Below are 12,166 nucleotides of genomic sequence, written 5' to 3' on the forward strand. Positions count from 1 at the left end.
AATATTACATCTTAATACATATATTTCTTTCTGAAGTATTGCTAGTGAAGAATTATTTCTTGACCTTCCTTAATTAACTACATACTTTTCTTTAATAGGATTTTTCTTTGGTTTTGAGGGTAAGGTGTGAAAACAGTGTTATATATAGGAGTGCAAATTGCTTGTGGAGCAGTAGTTTAAGAGACGAGAGAGATAAACACAAATACTATGTGCCTGCCTTGCCATACAACAACCTGACTGCCACGATGTCTTTTCATGCATTTCAGGTCGACAACTCATTTCACATTATGTCTGGTTACCAGGACACTACAGCTGTGCTAAAAGCTGGAGAATGATTCTAACACTAACACACAAGAACTCCTCCATCTGGCTGAAAACCTGTTACCATCAACCACAGCGAAACATAAAGTCGAAAGATACATTTGGAAAAAGGATACTCTTTTCAGAAAGATTAAAAAAAAAGAAAACAAACCAACAAAAACCATCCCTTTAAAATACGAGAAACAAAGGACAGAAAAAGAGAATATGCAAAATGATTGGGAAGGGAATGGTAAACCCCATCCAATAAATTCAAGTTTATGACTGCTTTCTTCCATGGGGTCTGGGGTTCAAACTCACCTCCCTCAAAATGCTAACATATGGAAAAACTGTAGAAGTAAATACAAAAGAACTTTTAAATAAACTATGCAGAGCATTCAATGAAACAGCAAGTCACAAATAGCCCTTGTATACAAAACATGCATCACATTTGCTTTATTTCTAAGTTAAGCATTCGAAGGTACTAGTTATTTTATTCTCCTGACAGGGTGAAAAAGAGGGATATCCACAGAAGCAGATGCATCTTATCCCTTCCTTCCTGGTGAGGCTCACTAAGAACAAGGTCTATTCTTTCCAAAGTTATTCAAGACATGGATGTTTTTCCAGGCTACCACAGGATGCACTACTGTGTGAACTTTCTAACCTATAAACTCTGTTTTACGGAAAGGAAGAAGATTTGTTCATGTGTTTGCTGAACTCCTTCAGCACTGAAGCTATGTGAAGTCATAAATGATGTCTGGATGCTTCTTCAGTAGTAAAACACTTCCATTTGATAACAACATAAAAGGTTCACAGAGTGGAAGCTGGTTTTGTAATTATTTTTTTTTTTAAAGGGCCTGTTTCCAAAGTAGTCACACAGGACATGTAGATAATTTATGCTGCCCAAGTTCCAGCTGACCACAGAAGAGGCTTCAGAAGCCACATAGCTGCATTAACAGAAACAATGAAAATGCTTTAATTGTGTATTCTCAATTTCAATCAACTCACTCTACATCCAGAATGGACTCTGAATACATTTCACATCATATGCAGGCCAAAAATTAAAAGGCAGATTTAAAGAAAAGGAGAGGATTTATGAGGTTATTTTGAAATCTTCAGGCCTAGAAAGAACACATCATCATGAACAGCATCATGTCACACAAAGAGGTAGAGAAGATCTCTTGCTCCTGAGAGATACTACTCAAAGGCACAATGAAAGCATTATTCCATGGGCTCCTAAGTCAAAACAATCAGTAAAAATACTAAAACAAACAATAAAAAAATTAACCCCACATTGTATGTAACAATAGAAAAAGATGGGGGCATGGATATTCCTAAAATCTGCTGAGATTTTCAGAGAAGCATTCTCCATGTCAGCTGGACCCAACTGAGATATAATTTTGCAGAATTCAGAACAAATCAGTATGTTCTGAGAAGAAAGAAACAAAAACTAATGATGTGTAAGTCATATGCATTTTGTGACACCTGGCCTAAACAGAACTAATCAAGGAGTTTATTGTGCTTCAGGGTGAGTAGTGGGTTCAATAACCTTTGAGTTCCCTGGATCAGATTAAGGTGAGTAAAAGTGGAGATGAGGGTGAGCTGCTCTTTTTGGCTAAAATTATGCCACTTGCATGGCATATGCAAGGAAGGAAGGAATATGGAGGAGTTAAGAGGGAAGGTATTAGTTACTCCAAGCCTGCATTTCAGATATAATCTGCATCTGGAAAAGTTCTATTGAGAATTATTTATGAAGCGCTAAGTTTTACTACAAGACTCATCACTGAGATAAACATCAAAAGAACATTTCAGTTAATATTCATTATAATTACATACATGATGTTTGGCAAGTTCAATTTCAATAGCCTTGGGGTCTCCACCCACAGGTTTCTGTTCATTCAGCAAGTCTTCTGTATGCGTCAGCCACGTCAGTAACTCATCCAGGGCATGCTGGAACTGTCCCAAGGCTAACAAGGCACCTTCCAGCTTGTGCTACAGTAAAAACAAAATTAACAATAAAATGGTTTCAAAATGCTATTGAATTGGTTTATATTACCATTAGTCACCATAATCCAGAGTGGAGTCCATGCATATGATAGCATAAAAACCAGGGAGAAACAGTTATCCAACACAAGCAACTACTTTACAGTTAGAGCTGAGCTAGCAATTCCCTTGTAAAGCCTTACATTCCAGGCTTAAATTCCTGACCTTTGAAGACCCCATGTAACTGAAACAAGTTTGAAGGTTCTTTCATCAGAGATATGACAGTAGGTTTTCATCACTTAAAATATAATTTCAATATAAATGCAATTTGGTGCATGATCTTTTTAAAACCTCTTTTTTTTTGTCATGGAATGATTCAATTCAGAAAAAAATACATTTCAAAAGAATTGCATCTTTATATCTCTCTTTCGCTTTGATAATTTAAGGAAAGAGCACTGAAATAGTTTAAAACAAAGTTGCCTTTTTTTTTAAAAAAAAAAAGAGGCCAGCAGTTAATATTAATTTTGCACTTATAAACATGTTTTCAACTGCTACTTAAGATGTCATCAAATAACCAAAATTAAATAATAATAAATCAACATGGCACTGCTAACAAAGGAAGTGACATAAAAATACTGCTAAGGGTTTAAAAACCCATAAAAACAACTCAGTAAATTGTAAAATTCAAATTCTATTATATATAGTTCTGTAATTTCCAAACTGAAAGGAATAAATGTGTAAACTGATACAAACATTATGCATAATAAAAAGCTTTTCTCAAAAATCTTTCATGAATAAAGCCCCAACCTTCAAGTTTGTTTACCTGTCTATTTATAATTTTTTCTTCTAGGGTATCCCACATTAGTTTGAGCTCTGAGAGAGGGTCTTGAACAGTGTGCTTGTCACTCTCCTCTGTCACCTTCTTCAGCAATAGTTCTGCCTGATGGTTCAGTCTTTCCATTTCTATCTGCTGCTGATAAGCTTCTGTCTTAAATTGCTATTGTAAATAGAAAGAGAACACAAATAAACGTAACAACGAGTAACCTTCTTGAATATGGCATAGTACATCAGTATTTACAATACTAATGTATCACTGTCAACTTTCAAAAATTTGGGGATTTGTTTTCTAGGGTCAAAATGCTTTGTAAGACACCGATAATGCAGAGAGTCTCAGCTAACTGAAAACAGGCAACAACGCCTTACTATTCTAGCAGATATTGCTGGCTGTGACCAGATGACAACGGTATAGTATTCTCCAATGATCTCCCTGGTCTGTAAAAAAGGCAGAACATACTTCACGTAACTTCCAGCTCTTGTGGTTGTGACACTTTAAGCTTCAAACAGAATTGTTCTTCAAAAGAGCTGAAAAGCCAGTTTTCTTTAGCAGAATACTCTTTCATACATGCAACTGAGGTAGCAGGCTGAATAGAACTTGCACGTGTGTTCTTCTGAACTATGTAAGATTATGGTTCATCTGAAGTTACATCATAAAACACACAGATTAAACAACCCATCCACAGCCAAAAGAATGTACAAGTGAGCAGCAAAACCAAGGACATTCCCTGATCATTAGATATCCCTGGTTTTTATATATAGTGTAACAGCCTACCAACATCAGGAGCATACTCAGTCACAGATACATACAGACAGGTGTCTAAACATGAAACTTTGATTTTCAGTTTACTGATAATGGGAATGTCATGATCTGTGTGAGCATTTAGATAAAGCCTGTAACAGCACAAGTGAAGCATTGGAGGTATTCTCTCAGAGCCTCAAGGAAGCTGTTCATGGTACAAAACAGAAAATGTAAAGGTAGCAAAAGAACCCTGTACATAACAATCTTATAGCCTTTGAAAGAGAAGGAATGCTATTTACAAGTATTTCTGGGTTATCAGAACATAGTCACAAAACAAAATGTAGTCTCACCAAAATTTGGAACAGATTTTAAAATAAATCATTTTAAAATGAAAAGTTCACAATGAAATGTTATTTGAAATTTTCATACAGATTTTTTTTTACTAGAAATTGAAAAAGAAAATTACTTTGGACTCTTGAAAAACAGAGAAAAATACAGACAGATGAAAATATAAATTAAATTAATTGCTAGCTCATACCTTAAGTTCCTCAGTCTGCTGTTTCACTGTCTCCAGATCTGTTCCAACTGGAGACATAGATGCTAATTTGCTGCCAGCAATGTCTACCCAGTCAAATATTGCCTGAAAATCACAGTATGAAATTGAAGCATGAGCAGAGTAGTAGTGTCATATTTGAAAGTTGTATTAAGCAAAGTATCAGATTATGTTTACTCCAGAGAACAATATTGCTGTGCTCTTTGAAAGAAAATAGCATTCTTCAGTGAAACCTAGGTTTCTCTGCAATACTTCAGCTAATATTTGATCCCTTGTATTCCATGTAATGATTACAAGAATGTACATGTTGCAACACTGAACTTCTATTAGTAGTAATATTCTGCCAGTACTATTTCATGCTGAGTGGCACTCTACTTCTTGAGTAAAATCAACAACTTTTATGAATACCCTGAAAGGTAAATACAAGACAAACTCTGTTCTGTATTCCTTTGGAGCAAAGATGGAAGGCAGCAGCTGAATGAAAACACACTTTAAATTATGACTACAAACAAACATCTTTTGAAGGATAATGTTATCTGTGTAAGGAACATGGAACATGACCCATTCAGTACATATCAGACAGTGAAGGGCAGTAACTGAGCTTAACTCTAGGATAATGCGGTTATAACTTTAAAAAACAATGAAGTCTCCCCAGTTCTGAGGCTTTGTGGGTACTACACTTCTGCTCCTGATATAATGCAGAACAACCTCAAAAATACTCCACTTACAGATTAAAAAAAGTTATTATCGATCTGGGTAATTGCATAGAGGCAAAACCACCTCTGCTAGGCCCCTTTCCTCCTGCCCGTTATCCATGATTCATTATAGAGAAAGGATTAGGACAGCTTGTCAGAGCTGCCCACTGCTACACAGTTCCTTGAGAAAATAAATACAAAACACTTAAACCAATGGCAATGTTCCTAACGTAACCCTACAAGTCAACCTCTGCACAGTACATGCATAAGAGAACTTGGAGAAAAATACATAGCAAGGGTGCACTGGAAAACAAGCATTTTGCATTATTATTAAGGAGCGTTTCGCTGCTTGACTGCACTGAACACACAAGCAACTGCCCTCAGTGTCATGTGAAACTTCAGTTTCAAAGATTTAATGAACCAAGAAAGACAATAATTCCACTGAGGAAAAAAAATAGTTTTGCAAAATCTGACTGGGTTTGGAGTCTTTTCAAATGTTTTAATCTTCTAGCCATTCACTGACAGATGAGGCATGCCACTCAGCCAAGATGTGCAACAAACATGTAAAAAAAGAGTAAAATACAGCACATACAGAGAGAAGATATCTTAAAAAACTGCTGGAAAATTTATCTACAGATTTAAAAAGTGAATCATCTTCTAAAACATTGTGACTAGATAAATTACACTAAGAATTAGTAAAATGGTCTAGCAACATTATGTTAATAATATTTTTTGCTTAAAATATTAAAACTTAAGTATTTGACATAAAAAGGTGGAATAAAACTGAAGTTCTTTCACTGTCCTCCACTCAAAGAAAACAGCAGTGAGTATACGGACCTGTATTCTCTTCCTTTCAGATCATGCACGTGTGTCACAACTTCAGCTTGCCTATCACATGAAATAATGACTATCACAAGAAAATGTGAGCAAGTTTACTGTGAATTTGTGTAGTATCAAAAAACCTCTGCTCTTGTCAAAGAGACATTAATTTCAAATCTGAACATAGTGCAATATATGAACAACTATGAGGAAAACAACCCAACAGATTTATTCTTTAATGCAACAATACCACCACAAACCAATCAACCCTGAGAAAAAATATCTGCCTACTGAAGAAAACAGTTACTGTAATCAGAGCGAAACATTACTTGTCACCTACCCAATCTCATGACATTTTTTACTACAACCACATTAAATGCTATTGACTCAAGACTGGGTTGAGTGTATCTCACACCATCTTACCTGCAGTCCATCTTGGTACTGAACAGCTGCCTGCATAGCTTCAGCAAGCTTATCCACTCGTTCTTTCCATGTTTTGTTTAAGGCATCCCAGGCAGAATTCAGCTGCAAGTAAGTGCAATTTACTCCAATGGACAGAAGAATTTTACTGCTGTATAATGTGCATTCACTAATTACTTCCTGATCAATAACACCAATAAACTAAACATGAATAGCTCATATTCATTCCGTATTAGCACTCTTGTTCTCCTTATCACTGCATAGTTAGTTTTCTTCAGAATTCACTAGAGCTTCTGGATCACAAAAGCAGTAAACTTCAATACTGACTATTGAATATTTTTATTAACATAGTTAATATAGTTAATATGGTGGGAAATACTATTAAATCATTTAGAGTTGTATCATTATAATGAAGGTAGCTTAAAAGAAATGTACATTGCTGAACATTAGAAAAATTATGAGTACTTTGTAGTCATCCAAACAGGATTGTCTTTGTTAAGATGTCTCACTTGGCATAAACCAGATATATCTGAAATTTATTCATTACTTTTGCAAAAAGTAGCCACGTGTTGTATCAATCAGCGAGTAATTTTACAAAAAAAAAAAATAAAAAAATCTGTCTTTTACAAAAATTTAAACTCATAAATCAAGACAATAAAATTGGCTGTAGATTCTACTCTAATCTGAGTCAAGATTAATTTACCTGAAAGGCAAACCTTACTCTACCACAAAGGCTTCAGGGATGTCTCACTTTTGCCACAAAATTTTTATTTTCAAAATCTGTTGGGGGCAAGGGGAATATGCCAATTTCAGCTGAATGAGCATCTAACATAACAGATAGAAGCATCTGTGTTTCCCATACCTCATCTATACTCTTGTTGACAATAGGTTTGTCAGGCTCTCCACAAGCAGCTCTAAGTTCAGAGCCAAGGCTCACAACTGTTTCTAGTTCTTCTTGTAGTCCATCAATTTCTTCTTTAGCAGCCTACAAAGAGAAAAAAAAATCCAACATTGCTAATACTAAATTTAATAATCTATGTACCACTTGCTTTTAAGACAGAACACAGCAGGATTCTACCTTTGTTTTCTTTGAAGTCACTTGGACTTACAATTGGACGCTTAAAATATAAGGATCCCTTTGCAGCGTCAGCGTGAAATCAACTGACATCAGTCTAAATTATAACAATGGCTTATGCTGTCATTTTGCATGAGATGAAAAAAATAAACAGGAAGTTTTAAATGACATTTCTTTAATCAGAGTGTTTTCTTTTCAGAGGTTATCATTCAACCTTCAAATCTTTAACTATCAGCATAAATAATTAAAGGCTTAGAGCATAATACATAGAGCATAATACATCTGTACACCTTTCATTTAGATGTTACGTATTACTCAGGGAATCTAAAGCACGTATAACTTAAAAGTCTCAGTGACATGCTTATTATATACATGTTTATAAACTGATATGTAAATATAATAAGAGGCACATGTTGCATGCTCATTGCAATTAAGCACTGATACATGCTATTTACCATAGACTCTTGAGATATCATTATAGTAAATTTTGATACAATTATCCCTCTTGGTCTCTAAAAATAAAATTAATTCTCCTGTAGTATTTCATAGCAATTCTGTCTTTTCTATGCATACTGTAAATAAAATACTTTAAGTGAACAAAGTACTTCCTACTGACCTCAGCAGCTTCTTGCTGTTGCTTGACTACAGATGGGTCAACTCCAGGTCCCTCTAGTTCTCGAATGAAGTCCTGAGTATCTTTAATAGTAGCTACAAGAGCCATGTGATCACACCAAAACTTCTCAGCTAGTTCCATCACATCTAACAATTTGGCCTCCCTTTCTTCAGTCAAGGTCTGGATGTCTTCCCATATGAGGACCATTTGGTCTAGTTTATCTTGAACAGCTAAACAACAAAGGAACTAGATTACTACCTTGGCAAACAATTCTTAGCCATAAATCTCTCTACAGTTCTACAGAAACATATGTGTACATTTTAAAATTTAGACTCTAAAATTGTTTCTTTACAGGACTCCTTATGTTAAGTGGAAACAACCAACGTGGCCTTTAAAAATAAAACAAAGGTCATATCCACAATGACTTATTTTAAACGAATGCTTTGCTTTCATAAATCTTTAGCAGCTTCTCCACAAGAACACAATCCCCAGATTAGTGGTCATCAGAAATGAAGATTTTTATATGCTGCAGCTTACTGCACTTCCACTACATGAAACTTTCCTCAGTCTACTACCTTTAGCAGATATATCCTTATCAGCGCCTTCTGAGCGAGCAATCATTTCCTCCCCTCTCTGTTTAAGCGTCTCATACACCGGCTGAAGTTTTTCCAGATCCACTGACACATTCTTATTTTCACTGATTTGCTCTTTTATCTTCTCAACCTCTGCTGAGATCGAAGGTGGCTGCCTCAGACGTTCAACTATGCGTTTCAGACTCTCAAGAGTTGGATCTATCTTGTCATGAAACTGGGAGGGTGGTAGAAGACAAGGAAGTGGCAGAGAAATCAGAAAAAAAACCAACTGAAAAATGGCACTTGAAATTCTCTTTGAAAAAGGTACTTTAAAATTGAACATCTCTATCCAACACGTATATATGCAACTTGCAATGCCCCCCTTTGTGGTTCTTCCCCTCTTAATATCTCAATTAGAAATATGGCCTTGAAAAATCGTATTTCTTCTCACATTTAAGATTTTTACTATGAAGTCTGGGTTCAGTCCTGAGACACTCTATCTGAAAGTACTATACATATGGCAGATTCTACTTGCATTTAGTTCTGTGTAATTCATACAGTAGTTTGTACCTTATTTTGGAGAATCATGGCTTCCTGATTTCATAGTTTTAGATATTTACCTTAATACTAAATACATACATTTTCATATCAGGACCAACATACTGGCATATAACCAACGATTAATATTTGATATGTAGGGTCATTCAAAAAGATATTTGTTAGTGCCCAAGTGATGCTTGTCAGTGCAGTAAAGGTACGTTACTTTCTGTAACTGAAAAGTACACAACAGTGTCTATTATCTTCACCCATGTTTGACTGAGCCCAGGTAGCTGTCCAGAAACTCAATTACAGCTGCTAACATGGTTCCTCGGTTCAAGTTAGCCCTTACTATATGCTTTTGGATCCACAGAGATTCCTAAAAAATATCTCACCACTATGTCCATTTCAAATTACAGAAATCAGTAAATTGTGGGTGCATTTAATGAGCCTTCAGAATCTACAACAAATACCCCTGACTACACTTAGGAAAGGTACTAGAAAGAGCACAACAAAACAAGATTACCTTATGTGAACAAATAGCTACATCCTTTCTATTCAAAGGAATATAGGCAATACAAATGTAATTACTTTTTCCCACCATACATCTCACTTCAAATCAGACTCTGTGACTGTTATAGACTCAGTGTTTTTGTTAGAAGTGTGAATATCACACAAGCCAGCAAAATGTGTTATGAAAGATAAGTAGCCCTCTCATGTTCAAGACTTCTGAAAAGTGATTGTGGCAACAAAAACTTACAAAGTGATAAAAACTGAAATAAAATTGGCAGCATTCAAGTCTAATTTTAGGACATATATCACATTTTTAAATTGTTAGTGCATTCAGTGGGCCTCCTTGTAGTCATACTTCAGTGAATGAGACAAGATGTTTTAGAACTTAAAAGGAAGCAAATGCAAGTCATTAGAACCTTTCCTTCTGGCTCCATAGGTTATGTCCCATCTTTGATACATACTGCAATTTAATATAATTTAAAACCTGAAGAGTTAAATAATTATTCTTCCAGGACTGTCTAGACAAACATTGACATAGCCATCATAGTACAGAGCCCTGATAATATGTATTTACATATCTTAATAAAAAAGGAAAATTATATAAAATTGCATTCTGGGCGTTACAATCTTCAGCTTTGTCACCTGCATATACATTTATGTACATAAAATGAACCTTAAAGCATTGCATGAATAATTAAGTATTTTCAACATCTGATTATATTCTAGCTGTTAACAAAGAATGCATTTTTATTCCTGCTTTCTGTACTTAGCCAGTACAACATGTTAATATCTATCACATACAAAGCTGGGACTTGAATGCTAAGTAAATATCTGGATTTTCAAATGTGCAGCTACAAACAGGGGGAGGAGGACTGAGCATTTAGGAGAAATACTGAATCTAAATAATCAGGCATCTTTCAGACGCATGAATAAGGAAGGTGTTTAGAATGACTTAAAGTATAATATAATGTCTATAACCAGTTCAGAACCAGGATGATATCTGATGTCACTTTTTCCTTAGCTTCTTAAACTCAGTATTGCAGGGGCTAGGAAAATGACTTTAAGTACAACGACCTATGACAAAAATTATTTATAATGTAGACTTGTCACAAACTTAAAGGTATATTTCTTTATTTAGTATTGTAGACCTGAGTAGAATATAGCACTTAATTTCCAGCAAACAGAGAAAAAAGGGAACTGCCTATAAAAACAGCAATATAGAACAAAGTATTTTATTCAGGTATTTGTTTGGGTTCATACACAGTTTTAATGAGTTCTTTTCTGAATTTGGGGTTGAGTGGAAGAGTTTCGGTTTGGGTTTCATGACAATTAATCCAAGATTTAGAAACCTCTAAAATGGGATATCTAACAAAACTCTATCAAGGTTCATTGCATAGGCTGATGAACCTAAGCTATGCATCTTTTATGGACTTAGATCTGAACTTTACGCTTATGATGACGTTTTGTGAGGTCTAACTTTGGTCTCAATGCTTTTACGTAACAGATCAAGCATGTGTTATGTTAAGTTCTTTGGAGTATGCAATGAAGACCAAACGCTATTACCACTGCCAAACTACTCTCTTGTTTCACTGGTAGACTGTAACTAAAGCTGCCAAGTTCGAGATATAACTATACTCAAGTTAACTGATCAACAGTGATATCCATATACAAACAAACCATCAGCTAGTAAGAGATAAGTGAGAGAAAAAGGAATAAAATGAAAATATAATCCCACATTTTAAACCAAATGTTCCATTTTTTAACTTCAAAATTAAGAAGCAATAATATTTTTCAACTGCAGCTGTCATAATACTGACCAATATATAAAACTATAACCCCTCAAGAAATAGAAAAATCAATACCATAAGCAGTGATATGAACATTCACAGGTCATTAGGTTGAAAAATCCAGATAAAACAGCAGATAAGTCTTGATTTATACATGTAAGATGACAATGTCTGTGCATCTTTCCATATGAATGAATCCAATTATACTTTAAACTTAAACTGATACCTGGGTACACTGAGAAATGGCTTCATCCAGTGCCAGTGCTCGCTTTTTAACATCTTCCTTAATTTTACTGTAAAGGGTGTCAGCTGCTACATATTTCTCTTGGATAGAAAAACCTTCTCCTGGGCTCAGCTCCAGCAACTGAGGCCCAGTTTTGTTCATCTTATCTATATGAGGCTTGTGCTCAGCGATCAGCTCACGCAGTTGCTATAACAAACGAAACAACTTATCAGTTTCTTATGCTTGCACCACAACATTACAGCTGTCCACACTTTTAACATATCCAGCTGGCAAGAAATTCCAAACAAATGCCATTTGTCGGAATATAAAGCACAAATAATATCAAATAAAGTTAGTGACTGCTCTGCCACTGATGGCTCCCATTCTAACACAGAGCTACCCAGGCATGAAACATCACAATCAGAGACGTGCTGGAAAGGTCCATGCAATACTCTTGTAGAACATATGATTATGGGCAAAAAATAAGATGCTAACTATGCATA

General features: G+C 35.2%; 1 protein-coding gene across 8 annotated transcripts in view; it reads right to left on the reverse strand.

Moving 5' to 3' along the window:
• DST (dystonin) overlaps window positions 1-12,166 on the reverse strand; it is a 310,970-nt gene that overhangs the window by 38,072 nt on the left and 260,732 nt on the right. For all 8 annotated transcript variants that reach the window (XM_074895774.1, XM_074895777.1, XM_074895776.1 and 5 more), the window contains 8 exons: window positions 11,667-11,870; window positions 8,607-8,838; window positions 8,035-8,261; window positions 7,206-7,328; window positions 6,347-6,448; window positions 4,395-4,496; window positions 3,104-3,277; window positions 2,134-2,289 (listed from right to left, as the gene is read on the reverse strand). In XM_074895774.1, the coding sequence (XP_074751875.1) occupies window positions 2,134-2,289; window positions 3,104-3,277; window positions 4,395-4,496; window positions 6,347-6,448; window positions 7,206-7,328; window positions 8,035-8,261; window positions 8,607-8,838; window positions 11,667-11,870 (1,320 nt within the window). The remainder of the gene's footprint in view (window positions 1-2,133; window positions 2,290-3,103; window positions 3,278-4,394; window positions 4,497-6,346; window positions 6,449-7,205; window positions 7,329-8,034; window positions 8,262-8,606; window positions 8,839-11,666; window positions 11,871-12,166) is intronic.

The sequence above is a fragment of the Athene noctua genome, chromosome 1 (assembly GCF_965140245.1).
Source record: "Athene noctua chromosome 1, bAthNoc1.hap1.1, whole genome shotgun sequence".
Classification (NCBI taxonomy): Eukaryota; Metazoa; Chordata; class Aves; order Strigiformes; family Strigidae; genus Athene; species Athene noctua.